The 21217-nt window shown below is 47.1% G+C and overlaps 1 protein-coding gene and 1 pseudogene across 2 annotated transcripts; one reads left to right on the forward strand and one right to left on the reverse strand.

The window, feature by feature from the left end:
- Window positions 1-1600: 1600 nt before the first annotated feature.
- Window positions 1601-18543, reverse strand: C11H17orf67 (chromosome 11 C17orf67 homolog). Of its 2 annotated transcripts, none has more exons than XM_075942268.1 (4): window positions 18469-18543; window positions 17395-17495; window positions 3234-3368; window positions 1601-2027 (listed from the first exon to the last, which is right to left on the reverse strand). In XM_075942268.1, exons 1-3 carry the CDS (start codon window positions 18521-18523, stop codon window positions 3252-3254), a joined length of 273 nt encoding a protein of 90 aa, XP_075798383.1. In that variant the 5' UTR covers window positions 18524-18543; the 3' UTR covers window positions 1601-2027; window positions 3234-3251. The 2 variants fall into 2 exon arrangements, with proteins under 2 accessions (XP_075798383.1, XP_075798382.1); XM_075942267.1 differs by having other exon boundaries at window positions 1601-2030.
- Window positions 5946-6049, forward strand: LOC142832073 (U6atac minor spliceosomal RNA; annotated as a pseudogene).
- Window positions 18544-21217: the final 2674 nt, after the last annotated feature.

Here is a 21217-nt window from a genome sequence, read left to right on the forward strand (position 1 = left end):
ATACTTATGTGGAACCAGCTTCATAATGGGATCCCGACGCCATCATAAGCTATAAGAATGTTCAAAGAGGAAGAAGCAAACAATTTTCAAAACATAAAGTCTGTATTTGTCACATTGAAACAATAGCCCTCCATCATGATGAGTAATAACGAGAGTAGCATCAGCCCCAAGATAAGCAGAGTGAGGCTAACGTCTTTACGGAACTTTCTGTGTGAGGTTTCAGCGGCCTTTGAGGTCTCCTAGAGTTATTTTGGGACAGCTATCATCAGGCAATCCCGTGTAAGAAGCCTGTCTCACAAGCCACAGCTTCATTTACTGTTTTGTTTTGCAGAGCTGACACAAGGAACTCCATTTTTGTCCTGCCAGGTTTCTTTCCCATTGCTATGCAGAGGTTCAGCAACTTTCTCCTTATACCAGCCCAGCCCAACCTTCCCAGAGACAGGCCCACCCCGACACCACTCAAGGTGACTCCCTACCCTGCTTGAGCTTTGACTGCCTAATTCTGGGACCGAGGTACAGGGGAAGGCTAAGGGGTACAGAGAAACAAGCACCCTGCTTTCCACAAGAATCTCTCCTTTGCTAGAAGATGGGGTATGTGTTTGGTCTTAAGTTATGGTCCTGTTGGGCTGACCTCGAACTAATATCTTCCCTGCATTTTTATTTATTTCACGTACTTGTCTATTCTATCTATTCATGTGAGTGGGTGTGTGCGTGCCACAGCACGCTTGCGGAAGTTGGAGGATAATGTCCAGGAGTCCGTTCTCTTTACTCATCATGCAGGTCCTGGGGATCAAACTCGGGTTGTCAGTTTTGGCAGCAGGCACACTCACCCACTCAGCCATCTCACCAGGCCCCATCCACATATTTAAAGAACAGTTTATGGGAGGGAGAGATGGCTCCGTAATTAAAAGCACTTTCTGCACTTGCAGAGGACCCAATTTCAGTTCTCAAGTCCCCTCTTCCCTACCGCCCCCCCCCCCCCCGCACACATGGTGACTCACAGTTCTCTACTAGTTCCGGTTCCAGAAGATCAATGTCCTCTTCCTGGTGTCCCCCAGTGTGGCAGTGTGGCGCACCACACCCATCTGCACTCTATGCACCACCATACCGTTCGTGAACCAGGCAAGGGGCTGGAGATTGAGATGTACAAAGACTCATAGACAAGGACACGGGTCATCCTTGATGCCAGAATGCCCAAAGAACGCCCCCCTTTATTGTGTTCAAGGGCAGCTTGTATAGGGATAGCCACGCCCCAGCCAAAAGCACCAGAAACAATTCCCCTGCCATCAGGCACTCGTGAGGGTCTCGTGCTCAGAGCAGCTGTAGGCTCTCAGGAGCCCTGTGATTCAAGCTGTTAGTTTTCAGATCAGGGGAAAACAAGTTGTTTACAAGAAATTCGGGATCTGGGGGGTTCACAGCTCCCAACACCCCAGCACATGGTGAACATACATACATGCAGCCCAACACTCACACATAAAAACTAAGATTAAATAAGCCTTTAAAAAAATAGTGGCGCACTATTTGGAACTGGGTTTACAACGGTGAATATGGCAAGAAATCCCCAGTACTCCCCTAGTGGGAAAAGAGACACACAGAAAGATTAGACACCAGCCTTTATTAGTGCAGCAGAGAAATGAAAAAGCAGAGAACCCCAAACTCAGCAGCTCCCAGTGATGTACTTCCCCCCCCCTCTGAGCAAGAGAGCCCACAGTGCAGACACCCCGCCCCAGGCCTGTTCTGCAGCCCCCAGCTCCATCCCTCTGCGGAGCACTGGAGCTCTGCCTACTTGCAAACTGGTAGGAAGGCTCTCAGGGCCCTGTGATTCAAGCTGTTAGTTTTCACGATGTGGGCAGGTTAGTAAAACAGAGCAGAATATATATTTGTCATTCCCTCTGAAGGCCACTTCTGGCCTTCCCACAAAGGGCCGCAAGTTCCTGAGGTCAGAAGGCTTCATTTCTTCAGTTCCCGATCAGATGGAAGACAAGCTTCTCTCTGTCCCGGCAGCCTCCGGATCTCTGCCTGGAAACCTGCTGGAGAAGAAAGAAGGAGGAAATAATTTTAGAATGGTGGTGGGGGTGGAGGTGGTGGGGGTGGGGTGGTGATGGGGGTGGGGGTGGGGTGGGGATGGTGGGGGTGGGATGGAGGTGGTGGAGTGGTGATGGGGGGATGGTGGTAGGAGGGTGGTGATGGTGGGGGTGGGGGTGGAGGTGGTGAAGGAGGAGAAAAAGGAGAGAGAAGGAGCTACCAGCTGTTATTTCCTGAACGTTCCCTCTGTGTGCACCAATTTTAAAAGATTTTATTTATTTATTTATTTATTTATTTATTTATTTATTTATTTATTTATTTATTTATTTATTTATTTATGTGCATGCGCATCTGTGTGCCAGGACGCCAGAAGAGGAGCTAGAGTTGTAGAGATGGCTGTGAGCTGCCAGGCGTGAATGCTGGGACTGAAGTCAAGCTCTCTAGAAGAGCAACAAGCACTCCGGGTTTTTTGTTTGGTTGGTTTTTTTGAGACAGGCCATTGATGATGTCAGGGTAATAAGACAGTCCATGACAGAACTGTAAGAGCACTCTACAAACTCCCGGGTGATGTTCTGAAGGGACATCCCTGTGCCATTACAGTCACACGGAATACTCAGCAGCAAAGGCGCGGAGATTGCTCGTGACCACACATAATCAACCACCTGGTTATGCCCTGTCCTGCTTGGTCTGTAAAAGCCCAGAGAGGGCTAAGCACAGTGGTGCATGCCTTCAATCTTAGCACTCAGAAGACAAAGGCTGTAAGATTTCTTTGAGTTGAAGTTTAGCCTGATGGACACAGCAAACTCCAGTCTATCCAAACTGGGGAGAGGGGGGCTGCAGAGAGAGATGACTCAGTAGTCTGCTCTGCTAGAGAACTCAGGTTCAATTCCTAGCACCCTCATGGTGGCTCACTACTGGCTGTAACTCCAGTCCCAGAGGGTCTGATGCCCTCTTTTGGCTGCTGTAGGAACTGCATGCATATCATATACAGATCTTTCCTGGATGGCAAATAGGGTACCTTCAGCACCTCATCTGGGATCTCTCAGTGACCAGTGGGCACCCCTGTTTTCCTTCCTGCCTGGATCCCTTGCCACCCCTTAAACAACAGTCAGTGACACCTGGCCCCTGAGCACACTCCTCCAGGAAGTCTCCCCACCGTGAACATATTTCCCATCGTCATTCTCCCCAACAAAAGGTTGGGAACATACCAAGCTGACTCTGGGTCCTTACACAGGGTGGACCAGGTCCCTGTCGCAGTGAGGCTTGCAGTGGGGATTCAGCCAGTGTTCCAGAAACAGCTCCTCGGCGCGGTGCTCCAGGGCAAGCAGGTGGTGCACATACTCCTGAAGAGACAAGCCCACAGCAGTGAGAGGCTCCTGGAACTAGCTCTGTAGACCAGAATGGCCTCAAACTCACAGAAATTCGCCTGCCTCTGCCTTCCAAGTGCTGGAATTAAAGGCGTGCACCACGACCGTCCAGCTCAAAAATATCTTAAAGCACACGAGCCTTCCTGGAGCACTGGAAAGCATTAACAGAGGGCCCAGCTTAAACTTTAAGATGTTTCTGTTTTGAGAATGTCCTCTGGGAACTCTATAGCCAGTACTAAATACAATCATTAACAGTTTAAAAGAGGGGGTGGGACTGGGAAAGAGTACAGCGGGTAAAGCACTTGTCATACAAGATTAGGGCCTGAGTTCAGATCCCCAGACCCCACAGGAAGCAAAAATGGGGGTAGCGATGCATGCCTATAATTCCAGCACTGACGAGGCAGACAGAAGGAGCCCAGGGCTTGCTGGGCAGCCAGTCTCTCAAAGTAAATGAGTTGTGGAGACAGTGAGAGGCCCTGTCTCAAAAAAAAAAAAAAATCCAAGGTGAAGAGCAATTGAGAACCTCTGACTTCTGCCTGCTTGTGTACACAGCTGTACCTGCACACCTGCACAGAAAAACATGCTTACACAAACACCATACATGTGCACATGTCTATACATAGACACCTGCACAGGAAAACATGCATACACAAACACCATACATGTGCACATGTCTATACATAGACACCTGCTCAGTAAAACATGCATACACATACACCATACATGTGCACACATCTATACATGGACAGCTGCACAGGAAAACATGCATACACAAACACCATACATGTGCACATGTCTATACATGGACAGCTGCACAGGAAAACATGCATACACATACACCATACATGTGCACACGTCTATACATGGACACCTGCTCAGGAAACATGCATACACATACACCATACATGTGCACACGTCTATACATGGACAGCTGCACAGGAAAGCATGCATACACAAACACCATACATGTGCACATGTCTATACATAGACACCTGCTCAGGAAAACATGCATACACATACACCATACATGTGCACACGTCTATACATGGACACCTGCTCAGGAAAACATGCATACACATACACCATACATGTGCACACGTCTATACATGGACAGCTGCACAGGAAAGCATGCATACACAAACACCATACATGTGCACATGTCTATACATAGACACCTGCTCAGGAAAACATGCATACACAAACACCATACATGTGCACATGTCTATACATGGACACCTGCTCAGGAAAACATGCATACACAAACACCACACATGTGCACATGTCTATACATAGACACCTGCTCAGGAAAACATGCATACACATACACCATACAATTGCACACGTCTATACATGGACACCTGATCAGGAAAACATGCATACACAAACACCATACATGTGCACACGTCTATACATGGACACCTGCTCAGGAAAACATGCATACACATACACCATACATGTGCACATGTCTATACATGGACACCTGCACAGGAAAACATGCATACACAAACACCACACATGTGCACATGTCTATACATGGACACCTACACAGGAAAACATGCATACACAAACACCATACATGTGCACATGTCTATACATAGACACCTGCTCAGGAAAACATGCATACACATACACCATACATGTGCACATGTCTATACATAGACACCTGCTCAGGAAAACATGCGTACACATACACCATACATGTGCATACATCTACTCTACTGTACCTGTACACTTGCACAGGAAAACATGCATACACAAACACAATACACATGCATACATCTATACATGGACACCTGCACAGGAAAACATGCATACTCAAACACCATACATGTGCACACGTCTATACATGGACAGCTGCACAGGAAAGCACGCATACACAAACACAATACACATGCATTCATCTATACATGGACACCTGCACAGGAAAACATGCATACACAAACACCATACATGTGCACATGTCTATACATAGACACCTGCTCAGTAAAACATGCATACACATACACCATACATGTGCACATATCTATACATGGACAGCTGCACAGGAAAACATGCATACACAAACACCGTACATGTGCACACGTCTATACATGGACAGCTGCACAGGAAAGCATGCATACACAAACACCGTACATGTGCACACGTCTATACATGGACAGCTGCACAGGAAAGCATGCATACACAAACACCGTACATGTGCACACGTCTATACATGGACAGCTGCACAGGAAAGCATGCATACACAAACACCATACATGTGCACACGTCTATACATGGACAGCTGCACAGGAAAGCATGCATACACAAACACCGTACATGTGCACACGTCTATACATGGACAGCTGCACAGGAAAGCATGCATACACAAACACCGTACATGTGCACACATACTCACAGAAAGCCAGATGTGGTGTAGTAGCTATGTAGCTGTAATCCCAGCACACGACAGGCTGAGGCAGGAAGACTGCCATACATTCAAGGCCAACCCAGGCAACATAATGACTCTCAGGCCAGCCTGGGCTTAGTATGAGACCCTGTCTCCAAAGAAAAGAAGTGTTGTAGGGAAAGAGGGAAGGTTAACGCCACCCTTGACAAGGGCCTAAAACACACAGCCAGGTAAAGCCTTGCCACCTACTTAGTCGCAACTGCTGCTTTTTGGCCCTGGAAAAAATTACACTGAGTGCAGCAACCCAGGCTCAGAAAGACAAACACCACGTGTTCTCTTTCATATGCAGATCCAAACTCCGGCCTCTGGGGGTACAGCCCTCACATGGCGCACGGACATACTTGCAAGCAAAAATATTCCTGTGTGTAAAATAAAAAACAAGTCTATGAAATCATGTCTAAGTAGAGAGAGGGCTACATAGAGAGACAGCGTCTCAGAAACCAACCCTGGGCTACAGTGATTCTCTGTCGTAGGCCTCCTGAATAGATAGCTAGGGACTGGGACACATGCTACTCAAGCCAGGTAGGGATTTCCATTGTCTGTTCTTTATGGCAACAGCCACAGTACACTGAGTGTGTGCCTTAGTGCCTGGTGCACAGTAGGGCCTCAGTACAGCTCCCTGAAGAAATCTACAAATGAGTACATGACAAGATTGCTTCTGGTCCTACTATGTCCTCGGTGGAAGGTCCCCCGCCATCTGTGTCGATTGTCTCGCTGTAACAGCCAAGTGTACATAGAAGCAAAAGTCAGTATCTGTTTCACAGCGGCTGAAGTCATCCCCGAAGAAAAGTCACTGAGAACGAGAAAAAAAAAGCCAGCCCCGGTTTCCATGACACTTGAGTATTTATTTTAAATGTTAGGGAAATGAATACGCCACAAAGGCCTGAAAGCAGCCATTAGTCAAAGATGAAAAGCCAAGCTACAGATCTGCTAGAAACCACAAATTCAACAATTGCACTGGCCGAGTCCGAAATGGCCCAGCGTTAATGAGCATCTCAAATGTTCCTGGACTGGGAAAGCGGAGGGAGATGGAAAACAGGTTTGCATTGCTTTAGATTCTCTTCTCTGGGGAGGGAAGAAATTAAACAAAAACAAAAACTGGTATTTGTGTTCCGTGTCAAATGCCCATTGTAATGATTTAAGTGAATCATTTCCCAGTAGTGGGAATGGAAACCGCGCATCGACCCTCGCTGGACTCGCATGACAACGAAATGTCCAGCGGAACCTGACCTGACCCAAGCATGACACAGCAAAACCGATCAAAGCAGGAACTTTTTTCCAAGATGTCACTGTCCTTTCCTATGACATTTGAGCGGGATTGCAGATCCGTGGACATTTGGAAGAATTCTTTCGCTCATTAGTCAAAGCAAGGTAATCGCACAAGCCGGAGGATGGCTCAGAAGTTAAGTGCCTCAGAGCCCCAAAGGCTCCGTGCCCCAGGAAAGCCAACGTGTGCTGAGCGCAACAGACAGCTCAGTAATTCTGAACCATCTTTGAGACCATGGGAACAAAAGCCTGATGCGGTCCCTAGGACATTTCTCGCAGGGAGAAACATAAAAGCGTGTTTACAAAGGATACTTAGCATCATGCTAGCTTGATTTATCCGCACCCTGGAAGAACACGCCTGGAAGGAACACAAACCAAAGTGGCCCAGCTTCCTAGAAAGGCAAATCCCCAGATACAGGAGTGCTCATGAACAGGATCACAGAAGACATCCCTGAAGCCTGCATGTCATCTTTCTTAAAGAGTTTGCATCATTCTCCTGGGCAATGGGGTAAACATATTCTTCCCTAAAATTTGGAAAGATTAAGAGAGGACTAACAAGTTTAAATGAGGTAAGAGAGGAGATCTCCTTGAATAAACTCCAGGTTCTACCGTAGAGTTCTATCCTGCTGAGTCCACACACACCCCCACCCACCCATCCCAGGAAGCACGGAGACGTAACTAGTACTTAGTAAATGCCAATTGTTGGTTTGTTGCTGGAGACCCAGAAGTAAGACAAACTGTCCACCTCCTAAAACCATTTACAACAACCGTCTAATAGGAGAGACATAAAAATATCAAAACTGGGGACTGAAGAAATGGTTCAGTGGTTAAAAACACACACGGTCCATGCAAAGGACCCGTGTTCGATTCCCCGAGCTCCTACTGGGCAGCTCTCAACTGCCTGTAGCTACTGCTTTAGGGAATCCAACTCCCTCTTCTGGACTTCACCTGCATACACATGTGTGCATACCCACACATAGACAAGCACACAAATGCATAACTAAAAACTGAATCTTTTAAATAAATAAAAATGTAAGCATTAAATATAAAGTTCACCAAAGCACCACCTTCGATCTCCAGTGAGATGACAGGGCTGAGAGTCAACCCATTGTCTCTCTCTGGGCCTTTTCCTAGAAATCCACTCCGACGGTGTGTTTATGCAGCGTATAACATTGCTTAGAAGATACGTAGGACATCTGTCTGTCTATCCACAGGAGAGACTCTCTACCTACCGGAGATCCCTTCTCAGCCCCCCCTCGTGGATGCCTGCAAAAGCAACCTGTGAACTGAGCTGCCTGCCACATACTATGGTTTTTTCCTACACACACAGGCCTATGATGAAGTTTAATTTACAAATTAGGTCAAGTAAGAAACCAATGACAATAATTAATTATAAAATAGAATAACCCAAATGTTATGCTACAGAAATGTAGAGGTAATTCAATCAGTAAAGTCCTTGCCCCCGCACAGAGCAGGGCCTGTCTCAGGGGAGGCTGGGTCTGGGTAGGGAGAAAGTTACTGAAATTATCCACAATAATGACAAAGAAAGCTGACCAACCAGACAGTAACATTAGTAAGACAGTTAGTACTTGCCTTGCAAGCATGAGATCTTGAGTTCAACCCATGGAACCTACATTAAAAAAAAAAACCCAGGCATATGCTTTGGAAATCAGTATGGCAATTTCTCAGAAAATTAGGAAACAATCCACCTCAAGACCCAGCAATACCACTTTGGGGTATATACACAAAGGATGCTCAATCATACCACAAGGGCATGTGCTCCGCTATGTTCATAACAGTTTTATTCATAATAGCAAGAACCTGGAAGCAACCTAGATGCCCCTCAACCAAAGAATAGATAAGGAACATGTGGCACATTTACACAATGGAGTACTACACAGCAGTAAAAAAAATAATGACATCTTGAAATTTGTAGGCAAATGGATGGATCTAGAAAAAAATATTGTGTGAGGTAACACAGACCCAGAAAGACAAATACAATATGCACTCACTCATAAGTGGCTTATAGACATAAAGCAAATAAAAACCAGCCTACAGAATACAACCCCAGAGAAACTAGATAACAAAGAGGACCCTAAGATAGACATACACGCATCTATATAGGAAGGAGAAAAAGACAAGATCTCCTGAGTAAACTGGGAATCTGGAAGTCATGGGAGAGGCTAGAAGGAGGGGGGGGGGGAGAAAGGGAGGGAAGTGAAGAAAACTGTATAGTTCAATAAGAACAATTTTTAAAAAAACAGTCATTATGGTGTACACTTTTAATCCCATTGAGCAGCCTGTCTATCCTGCTTGGGGAGCTCCAGGCCTGTGAGAGACCCTGCCTCAAAATACAAGGTAGATAGAGGTAGGTAGCTCCTGAAAAATGATACTCAAGGTTAACCTCTTACCTCCACACATAAAAGCACAAATGCACACACACACACACACACACACACACCCAGCTTATTGAACTGTACTTCCCTTCTTCCTGTGAAGTACAGGACTTGAGATGACGCAATGCTTCTGGGGTGGGATGCAGTGAGGTGAAGGGTAGAGGCTGTGTGTATGTGAAGCTGGCTGGAGGAGAAACACAACTCTGCAACGGACTCAGTGATGGACACAGGACTGTCCTAGTCCCTGTTGTTGCTATGAAGAGACTCCGTGACCAAGGCAACTCTTAGAAAAGAAACCATTTAACTGGGGGCTTGCTTACAGTTTCAGAGTGTTGGTAGGAAAGAGGCAGGCATAGCACTGGAGCAGTAGCTGAGAGTTTTATACTCTGATCCCTAGGTAGCAGGCAGAGAGAGACAGTAGGCCTGGGGTGGGCTTTGATGTTTCAAAAGTGACATACCTCCTCCAACAAGAACACACTTAATGCCATACCTCCTAATCCTTTCAAGCAGTTCATCAGCAGGTACTAAGTGTGTAAATACATGGCCTATGGGGGACACTCCCATCCAAACCACCAAAAAGCTAAGTGACTGACAGGTGTCTCGTACAGAGTGCAGGCACACGAGACCTCCCCACCCCAGGCAAGATGAAGCAAGACAGCGCAAGATCGCATCACCCTCCCCGGAATGGTGCACAATTTTAATCCTAGGCATTGTTCCTTGCTAGAATTCCCCATTTAATATTTGTAGACTCGGGATGAGCGTGAGTCGCAGAAGCTTGAGAAAGTGAAAGTGCACATAAGAAAGGGTAAGTGCACTGGGAGAGCAGGTAGGGAAGAGAGAAGGAAGCACTGTGACATTCAGAAGGAAGAGGAGGCTGCCAGGGGGAGCTGAGGGACGAGGGCCTTGCCAGCAGATGGAGACGCTTATGAGAAGGTGCCGAGGTTTGAAAAGGAACGAGAAGTTCTGCGTGATTGAACATCAGTTACCCTGGAAGGGTGGCAGCGAACCCAGGGATAGCTTGAGGCTAGGATGTCCCCAGGCCAGGGAGCACACTGCCTTTCTTTCTATAAGCAGAAAAGAGGCAGAAGGCTGTCTTAGTCAGGGTCACCGCTGCTGTGATAGAACACAGTGACCCAAAGAATCTGGGGGAGGAAAGGGTTGATCTCACCCATTCTGTATTAGGGGTCATCACTGAAAAGAGGTAGGGCAGGGACCTGGAAGCGGGGGCTGATGCAGAGGCCATGGAGAGCTGCTGCTTACTGGCTTGCTCCTTATGGCTTTGTTCAGCCTGCTTACTTAAAGAACTTGGGACCACTAGCCCAGGGATGGCCCAGCTCACAATAGGCTGGGGCTTCCCCCATCGATCACTAAGAAAATGCCCTCCACACTTGCCTACGACCTGGTCTTGTGGAGGCATCTCTCCAACTGAGGCTCCCTCCTCTCTGATGACTCTAGTTTGTGTGACATAAAACCCGCCATTACCAAGGCTTCAAGGATTATTTCCCAGGCTTTTTTTTTTAAATAATCACCCATAGGTATCACACACGTTCTCCCATGTCAGCCACACAGTGAGCCAAATAGGCAGTTATCAGTTCCTCATTTCCTAGCCATGAACACTGAGACTCAGGGAGTTTAAACGGTTTGGCCGAGCTATGGCAGCGGGTCCTCAGTGATCAGAGAGGCACAGACAAGTTAACTGCTGCCCAGCATGAGCTCCATGACCTTGTGGAAATCATACATAGCATCATTTTTTAATAGCTGTTTAAACAGCAGGCCCTCTAAATTCATGTCTACCTATAACATACGAAGGGGACCCTTTGTCTTGGAAATTGGATCTTTATCAATGTTACCAACTGAAGATGACATCATACAGGATTCCGGTGGGTCCTATCCAGAACTGAGAGCTCAGATAAACCCTTTCTCCCCTAAGTTACATTTTTCGGGGTGTTTTAACACAGACACCAGAAAGAGAACTAGAATATTCCAACCTTGAAAAGGAGAAAATGGAGATGCTGTAACGCACAAGGAACAGGCCCCGCGTGTGACAGCAAGCAGGTTGGAGTAAGGCAGTCATGGGTTAAGAAATGGTAAAGACCACCAGTCACCACCAGGAGGCAGTGGAGGGACACGGTTCTTCACCACTTCCAGAAGGAGCTAACTCTACCAATACGTGACTCAAATCCCAGCCTCTTTGAACCGTAGGATAATAAAGTGCTTCTGTTCTAGATAGCACAGTCCATTACGGCAGCCCTAAGAAATGGAAACACGGCAACTGCATAGAGAACGGAGGGGACAGTAAAATTTTGCTCCAAATCTTATTGCTCAGAAACATCATCGCTTTTGCCCCACATACCCAGATGCACATGGCACCCATACAAATATGGGCAGGCCAAGTTTGCCTTCCAAACTTCCTCTCCGCTTTAAGAGCTGTACATGCAAATTTTTATTTAAAGTTTCGTCAAGAGTACAGGAAACTGACTACCAGGGCACCTCAGCGGGGAAAGGAGCTTGCCACATAAGCTTGGAGACCAGAGTCGGATCCCTGGAACTCACAGAGAGGTGGGAAAGAGAGCCAGCTCCACAGAGTTGTCCCCTGACCTAACAGCCCCTTTCCTCGGGGAGCAGAGATGAAAGCGTTGCCTTCTGCAGGGCAACACTTCCTAACTTGAAGGTGTCTGGGGTGGCTGACTATTGCACAGACAGGGGCCATGCGTAAGGGGTGTGCGGACGTTCTGCCTGTCTGAGGAGCTCAGATGAAGCCTGAGAAACTTGCTAGGGACCACACTGAGCAGCAAGACTTGAGGCCCAGCCATGCAGATGGAGGCCAGCACTCTCACAGGCGAGGGGCTCTTCCAAGGGGAGCTCAGAATCATTTTTGCGCTGGTGACTTTCACACCACTGCGACCTCAGTACCTGACAGAAAACAACATAGAAGAAGAAGAGTCAGGCTGGAGACACAGCTCAGTGGTTAGGAGCACTGACTGTTCTTCCAGAGTTCAGTTCCCAGCACCCATACCAGGTGGCTCTCAACTTCCTGTTACTCCAGCTCCAAGGGACTCTGTCACCTCTCACCTCTTTGGGCACCTGCATTCACACGCACATAATCCCCACACAGATAGATGAAAATACAAACCATGGAAAGTATAAATAAGCCTGGCAGCGGTGGCACACGCCTTTAATCCCAGCACTCAGGAGGCAGAGGCAAGAAAGTCTCTTAGTTCAAAGCCAGCCTGGTCTACAAAGTGAGTTCCAAGACAGTCAGGGCTACACAGAGAAATCCTGTCTCAGAAAAAAAGCTTTCAGATAGATAGATAGATAGATAGATAGATAGATAGATAGATAGATAGAATAGATAGTTTTTTCTTTATTTTTTATTATGCATACAGTATTCTGTCTGCATGTACACCTGCAGGCCAGAAGAGGGCATCAGATCTCATTACAGATGGTTGTGAGCCACAATGTGGTTGGTGGGAACTGAACTCAGGACCTTTGAAAGAACAGTCAGTGATCTTAACCTCTGAGCCATCTCTCCAGCCCCTAGATAGTGTATGTGAGTGTGTGTGTGTGGTGTGAAATCTTTTTGTGGTTTTGGTTTTGGTTTTCAAGACAGGGTTTCTCTGTTTAACAACCCTGGCTGTCTTGGAACTCTCTCTGTAGACCAGGCTGACCTCAAACTCAGAGACCCGCCTGCCTCTGCCTCCTGAGTCCTGGGATTAAAGGCATGTACTACCACTGCCCAGCTATATAAACATTTTTTAAAATACTTAAGAAAGATTTGTTTTGACTCATGATTTTAGAGAGTTTATTTAACCCATCAAAGTTAAACAATGGTAGAGCTCAGTTCAAGGCAGCCAAAGTGTGTGTTCACATCATGGTGAACTGAGGAGCAGAGAGAGTAGGGCAATAACCAGGGGTCGGGGACAATCTCAAAGGTGTACTCTCCTGACCCACTTCCACCAGCCAGGCCCCAGTGCCAACCGAAGAACAAATCTTCAAAACCTGAGCCTGTGGGGACATTTCCGCTTCAGACGGCTTTCCGTTCTGCCTTCTCTTCCTATAGCCCCACCATCATGCAGTTGTCTCCAAACTAGCTTGGGTTATCTGGCTGGTCTTGGCCTCTTTGTGTGTGCTGAGGCTTCCTTAGACCTACAAGTCCTCTGACACAAAAGAATCACTATGACAACTCAGTCAACTCTACCTGTCACCGAACGGCACATCCCAAAATGAATGCCAGCCTTTGGGGAGCTCCCATCCCATTCCCAGAGGGTTCAGACCATACTCTCCAAAAATCATAAATGATCGTCAGAGCCAGTTACACTACCACAGCAGCTTCAAGGGTCTCCTGACATCCATGATTGTCCCCACGGTGTACCCCCTGCCAGTCATCATTCCTTCCCGGAAACCACTAACACAGACGGCTGCGTGTGGCTGGGGGCTGCAGAAGATAAAACACATGCAGCAAAACCAACTGCAAACCCAGCTGGGCAGGAAATTCCAGGAACTTCCTCCCTTGAGCACCAGCCATGCTCCTTTCTCTGAACAAACGCCGCGCCACAGTTCGCGAGAAGCGACTGTGAGCCTCTGTGTGTGTTTTCATTTTGAATTAACACTCCCCCAAAGCACCGCTCCATACCCTCTGCCGTGGCTTCTTTCTTCTCTAAACCAGTTTTCTGCCATCTAGTCACTTAGTGAGAAGCAAAATAAAATCACCCCAATAGTCAACATCTCAGTTACTTCTGGTGACAGCAAGCACGTGGGTCACCAGGCTTGGTTTCCAGGGGCACATGCTTTTCCCCAACAACTGTCAACTAGATTCATTTGCCAAAGTCCACCTGTCCATCTCCCAGGTACCAGGACAAGGAGACGGAATACACATCCAACGATGTCACTGCCTGTTTCCAATGGACAGCAGGGTCTGGAGGTCTAAATGGGCCTCTAAATGGTTCCTGTGGAGTGGGCCTGATTGTATCAGTTCCCTGCTTAAAATTCCTAGATGGTTCCACAAATGTGTGCAGCCCAAAACTCAACCAGGTTGCAGTGATGGCCAGGCGATGTCCTACCTAACCCTGAGACAGCCTTCCACTGGCACCATTCCAGGTAGCCCAGGGCAAGGCCCAAAGAGGAATCTGGAGGAAGGAGTTCAGACAGTCTGACACATGTTATTTTGCAAAGCCTTCTTCGAAAAACACACGTATAGGCCAGACATGGTGGCACACTTTAATCCCAACACTCAGGAGGCAGAGGCAGGTGGATATCTGTGAGTTCAAGGCCAACCATCCAAGGCTATATTGAAATACCCTGCCTCAATGAGAGAGAAAAAGAGAGAGGAGGGGAGGAAGAGGAAGAGAGAAGGAAGCGTGACTCTTCGGGAGCAGGGGCCCTTGGAAGATGTCCACTCTCTGTGAAGCTCCTGACCCTGCCTGGCCAAAGGTGGGACCTAACTGGCACCCCAAGAATGCTGGCAAGCACAGGGCCACCATCCTCGGCCTTCAGATCCAGCTATGTGTGTTGTCAGGGATGGCAATGGCCCCAAGCCAGAAGTAGGCACAGTGTCAGCAAAGGAATACACTCAGAAGTTTGTGTCTAAGCCAGGAGAGGACCATACAAGGCAGAGTTCAGAGCCAAGAGCAGCACAGTTGCAGGAGGCAGGAAACAGCTTCAACGGTCCAACGGTCCAACAGTCCAACGGTCCAAACACCTGCAGGGAGAGGCCAACGGAGTTCTTCAGGAAGGGCCCAGGCATTGCCCCACGGAGCTCAAGACAGCCAGGTGCAGGTGCTGGCAGAGAAAACCCTCAAAGACTGGCGCGAAGTGTAGAATGCTTGTTTGCCCTACTTATGAAAGGCCCCAGATTCAGTCTCGGTACAGGAAGAAAGTTGAGAGAAATGGTGGAGAGCAATGTAAGGGAACCTCACCCACATGCAGTTAGGAAAAAAATAGGGATTGGGCTAGCTGGAGTCTCGAGGGGGGGGGGTGGAGAGGAGATAAAGATGCTTGCTGTCAACCCTGACAACCTGAGTTCAGTCCCTGGACCCCACACGACAGAAGGAAAGAACCATCTCCCACAAGTGGTCCTCCGGCCTCCACATGAATGTACACACCACTCAATAAGTAAATGTAAAACAAAGAAAGAATGAGAGAAGGAACAAAGTGAACGGAAAGATTCAAATCTAGTCTGACCTGAGCCAGTAGTATTTACCATCAATTTTTTTTTTCTTTTAATGCTGGAGATCAAATCTAGGGCCTTGCACATTCCAGGTGAGCATTCTACCACTGAGTTACATTCCCAGACCAATGAAAGTCTTTTAAATATCAAATATGCACACTGAGTCCACAGTAAGAGAAGGCAAATGTGGTTCCAGGTTCCTGTGGACCTCACATAAGAATCTGACAGAGAGGCTGAGCTGATAGCCAGTTGAGGGGTCCAGGAAAGAGACCAACCAGAACCACAGAAATACCACCAGACAATAACCTCCAGACACCCAGAGCTGGTACATTGTGATGAGCCTTCACCTGGATGAGGGAGAAATACCATGAATGTCAGAACAGTCGAATTAGACCCCCAAACAGGAGCTGGACCAGCCTGGCAGGGTCTCACAGAAGGCACCAAACACCCAAAATAAAGGCAGGGAAGGGGCCTATACAATTACTTTCCTCGTTGTGGTAAGATGCAACTTGAGCCTGGCAGTGGTGGAACACACCTCTAATCTCAGCACTGAGGAGGCAGAGGCAGGAGGACCTCTGTGAGGTCAAGGCCAGACCAGTCTACAAAGTGACTTCCAGGACAGCCAGAGAAACCCTGTCTCAAAAAACAAGGAAAGAGGAAAGGAGGGAGGGATAGAGGGAGGAAAAGAGGGAGGAAGGGTTGTATTTATGTATTTAGGAGTGGTGTGTGTGCGTGTGCGTGTGCGTGTGTGTGTGTGTATCAATTAAATTAAAGGAGGCAATGAATTTGAGAGAGAGAAAGGGGATTACATGAGGGGTTGGTGAGAGGAGAAGGAAATGGGGAACGATGTAATTATATTACAATTTCAAAAAAATAAAAGAATGTGCTGGAGAGATGGCTCGGTGGTTAAGAGCACTGGCTGCTCTCCCAAAGGTCCTGAGTTCAATTCTCAGTGGCCACATGGTGGCTCACAACCACCTATGATGAGATCTCTTGCTCTCTTCTGGACAACAGGCATACATGAAGGCACAATACTGTATACATAATAAATAAATAAGTCTTTAAAAATAAAAATAAATAAAAGAATATTACTTTTTAAAAAATGAAAGCTACCACCCAGCTTTCTCTCTCTTTTTGAATGCAGTCTAAGACCCAATCCATAGAATGTTGCTGCCTACATTTAGAATGGGGTCACCCATCTTGAAACTCTCAGACATACCCAGAGGCTTGTCTTGAAATCAATGCTAGGTCCTGTTAAGCTGATAGCCAATATTGGCTATCCCAGGTGCCTTGGTTAAGAAAGACTAGGCAAGTAGAAACCATAACCCCCAGAGCAGAGCTGAGAACAAAGGCATCGACCAGAGGTGCCATCTGAGGATGCTAGTGCAGTCTGCCTGGGGACCAAGAGGCAGACAGCGGTTGGTATCAGCCAAAGGAGCAGCTGCTGAGGAGCAGAGCAGAGGAGGGAGATGCTGAGCAGCCCCTCGGGATGCTGGGCACACACACCACATACCTGTAGACCCTGCTGTTTCTGTTTTCAATACTGTGTCCACAGTCGGTGAGGAGAGCCAGTGTCCCCAGGGGTGAAGGGCACACGTGTCTTAGTGCTGTCTGTACTACAACCCCCATCTCACAGTCCTTCCAATGAGCAGCACTCAGTTAATTTCAGAATAGACGCCCATTCAGAAGACAGTGTGTGCTATGCAATTGCCAGAGCCAAGCACTCACCCGCATGGGCTCGTCAGGGAATCCAGGTTTGCTGGGCCTGTCCTGTCGCCGGGACCTCAGGAGCTGCTTGGCTTGCTTTTCTGTCAGAATTGGGGAGGCCTCTGAAAAGAATCAGGAAGAGACTTGAGAGCTCCCCAGGCCCAGGAGCCCACACTCCGTCTCAGTGCTCCAGGAGGACTTGCAAGTTCAATCGTGGTGAAACACAAAGAGGAATCTGTCCAAAGGATGTGGCATTTCTGAGGACTCGAAAATTTTAAATTGTTTCTACTAGGGTTAACTTAAAGTAAAAGCTTCAGGACTTAAAAATCTACTTACTTCTTGCAATGGTCCACTTATTTACAGCGGGCATTGATGTAATGTATAGCTTTTTTGTTGTCATTTATTTTGGCTCATTTTTATTTGTTTTGAGAGAAGATCTTTTGCCTCGCTGCCCTTGAACTCAAACGACTAGTTGAAATGACCTTGAACTGATCGTCCTGAGTGCTGGAATTACAGTTGTTTGCCACGGTGCCCTGTTAACATGGTACTAAACTCAGGGCTTCTTCACATGCCAAGCAAGCACTCTGCCAACTGAGCTCTCCAGCCCCGCACACGCCTTTAATCCCAGCACTCTGGAGGCAGAGGCAGGCGGGTCTCTGTGAGTTCGAGACCAACCTGGTCTACAAGAGCTAGTTCCAGGACAGGCTCCAAAACCACAGAGAAACCCTGTCTTGAAAAACCAAAAAAAAAAAAACCAACATATTCTTTCCTAATCTTGTGATTGCAAAATGATTAATGGGGAGGGGGGCCTCACGCAAACATTAAAAGAGATTAGCATAATAAAAGTACATCAAGCTTTCCATGATCGTATATGAATCTTAGAAGAAGATGTAATTCAAGACTTGTCAGTATTTCTGAAAATAGTACTCAAACACATCTTAAGTCTTTTCAAAGAAAGTAATTTACTTCCCTTCTAAATAATAGGAATTCGAGAAGCTTACTTTTACAAAAAGAAAGCATATCAAATTATTAATATATACTATATATGATCACGTCAGTGCAAAAACAGGCTGTGTCCTTCAAGAGAGAACCTACCTGAGGAGAAGACCAGCAGGGTGAGAGCAAAGACCAACACAAACAGCTTCTCCATGATGCTGGCCAGGCTCCTCTCCTCCCTGACTGAACTCTCGGGACCTGTCCTGACCCGTTCCACCTACTTAAAAGAGGCCCCGTCAGTACCAATGCTGTTGTAGACTGCCACTAACACGGTTTGCCACATGATGCTAAGCGTATCTGACTCTGAGCTTGGAATAATGACTGTAAAAATATTTCCCTCTGAATTCCTGGGACTTTTCATCCTGAGACAGGAAATGCTCCCTCTGTAAGGTGACCTTCTGAGTGTGGTTTCGAGAATATCCATTTCACGTAAACAGGTCTACCGAGGGCATTTGGTAATGTTTCTGAATATTTCTCTAAAGCTTTGGTTTATTATTTTCTGCCTCACTGGGTAGCACTTGCCCCTTTTTTGACATCTGGCTATGTTGTGTGTGTGGATGTGTGTGTACATGGGCATTCACATAGTTCCATGCAAGTATAGAAGTCAGGGACCAACTTGTGGGAGTCAATTCTCTCCTTCCACTGCGTGGGTCCTGGGGATTGAACTCAGGTGGTCAAAGCCTGTCAAACTTGTCAGCATGTGCCTTCACCTACTGAGCCATCTCACCAGCTGGCATCATCTCTTACATTTGCATATTTCATTAATGGATTTTGGGAAAATGTCATAAATCTAAGTTCATCTCACACACACACTGATAATTTCAGAGGTGGGTAAGAAGCAAGGAACATAATAAAGGGAATAAAGATTTTCTCTCAGGCTTTGGAGCCAGAAAAGACCACCCTTTGAATCTTGACCTCACCTCCCCACCCCCCCACCCCCCACCCCCACCCACACACACACACACTGCTCCTTCAGGTAAGTTGGTATGTCATGTAACTTCTTTCTTCTCTTCTTGGAGAAGGAAGCAACAAACCCACCATGTGGGTGTGGTGAAGCACTGGAGAGAAGTATGAACTTGCAGTAGCTGTGACCCCTCACACTCAGCCATCTCTTTCTTAAAATTGAGGAAATTAGGATCCAGAGAAGGGAAACCGAGTCCAAGTTCACACATACATACTGGGGAGACTTTAAGTCTGTCTCCACACTTACGTTGTGTGTTCTCCTTATGCTTCATGCCATAGCTTAGATACTACTACCCAAAATGGCCCCTGTGTTAAAGACTTGGCCCCCAAAATGCCAGTACTGAGAGGAACAGCCTTTAAGAGGTGGAGCCTTGCCCAGATACAGAGGTTCATGACTTCAATCCCAGCACTCTGGAAGTAGAGGCAAGCAGAGCTCCGTGAGTTCAAAGCCAGCCTGGTCTACGTAGGGAGTTTTAGGACAGTCAGGCCTGTGTAGAGAAACTCAGTCTCAAAAAAAGAAAACTAAAAAAGCTGGGCAGTGGTGGCACACACCTTTAATCCCAGCACTCCGGAAGCAGAGACAGGTGGATCTCTTTGAATTTGGATCTCTGTGAGTTCAAGACCAACCTGGTGTACAGAGTGAGTTCCAGGACAACCAGGGCTACACAGAGAAACCCTGTCTCAACAACAACAAAGGAGAATGTGGAATCTACATAGGAAGTTCCAAGGGCACTGAGAACCTGCCCTGATGGGGGCTGTGGGACCTGACTCCATTCCTCTTTCTCTTTTGCTCCTGGATCACATGACCTATTTTGTTCCACTCTGTGCTCTTGCCACAATACGTTGCCTCTCCACAGGCCTAAATCTTTCTAATGTTCTCAGCCTTCCTACTGCTGAGACGCTTTAATACAGTTCCTCATGTTGTGGGGACCCCCAACCATAAAATTATTTCGTTGCTACTTCATAACTGTAACTTTGCTACTGTTATGAATCATAATGTAAATATCTGATATCCAGGATATCTGAGATGCAACCCCTGTGAAGGAGTCGTTCAATCCTCAAAGAGGCCACCGCTCACAGGTTGAGGATAACTGCCCTAAATAGTGAAACAAAAGAAACCTTTCCTCAGGGCTGGGGCAACATCGGTAATGAAGAGCACCTGCTGTTCTTGGCAAGGGCCCAGATTCAGTTCCCGGAACCTACATTCATAACTCCAGTCAAGCGCACACATGGTACACAAGCCTGCATTCAGGCAAAACATTCATAATATAATAAAATAAACCTAAAAAAGTTTAAGGGAAAGAAGCCATGAACTGGAAAGAGAGCAAGGCGAGAGGGTACACAGGAGGGTTGGGGGGGGAGAGAAAAGGGAAATACAATGACATTATAATCTCAAAAAAAATTAATTTTCTTTGAAAAAAACTTTTTGTCTTTAAGAATTTTATCCCCACAGATAGCCTATCACAGGGATAAAAACCTGACTAACACACCCATAGCCCACTTCTTTCTGCACAGGGCAGGGGGAAACGCCAGGAAGGCCAGACTTCCGGTTGTTTTCCTAAAGACAGTAAACCTGCTGGGTGTGGCGGCACACTGTAGGAATCCCGGCTCCTCCTGGGCAGCAGTAGGAGGACAGGGGAAGAGTTCGAGGTCCTCTCCACCACAGAGGAAGTTCAGTGCGAGCCTAAATCTCAGCGACCCTGTCTCAACAGAAGAGGGGGAGACTCCAACACACTGCTGAAGTTCTCTGAAATTCGTCAAGAAATATCACGTGAAGAAATCGTTAGATGCATAATAAATTGGAGCTAGAAGGGACGTGGCCTTCCTTCGTAAAAAGCTCTCCATCCAGAATAATGACCTGCTGTCCTGTTGTCGTTTTGCCTGC

This window comes from Microtus pennsylvanicus, chromosome 11 (genome assembly GCF_037038515.1).
Source record: "Microtus pennsylvanicus isolate mMicPen1 chromosome 11, mMicPen1.hap1, whole genome shotgun sequence".
Lineage (NCBI taxonomy): Eukaryota > Metazoa > Chordata > Mammalia > Rodentia > Cricetidae > Microtus > Microtus pennsylvanicus.

What these genes read in the sequence shown, in the direction of transcription:
- C11H17orf67 (XM_075942268.1), bottom strand. Translation starts at nt 18,523, where the DNA reads ATGGAGAAGCTGTTTGTGTTGGTCTTTGCTCTCACCCTGCTGGTCTTC. An exon ending in CCTGCTGGTCTTCTCCTCAG is followed by an intron (nt 17,496 to 18,468) that starts GTAGGTTCTCTC and finishes GATTCTTTTCAG; the next exon opens with AGGCCTCCCCAATTCTGACA. An exon ending in TCCCTGACGAGCCCATGCGG is followed by an intron (nt 3,369 to 17,394) that starts GTGAGTGCTTGG and finishes TTGTCTCTTCAG; the next exon opens with GAGTATGTGCACCACCTGCT.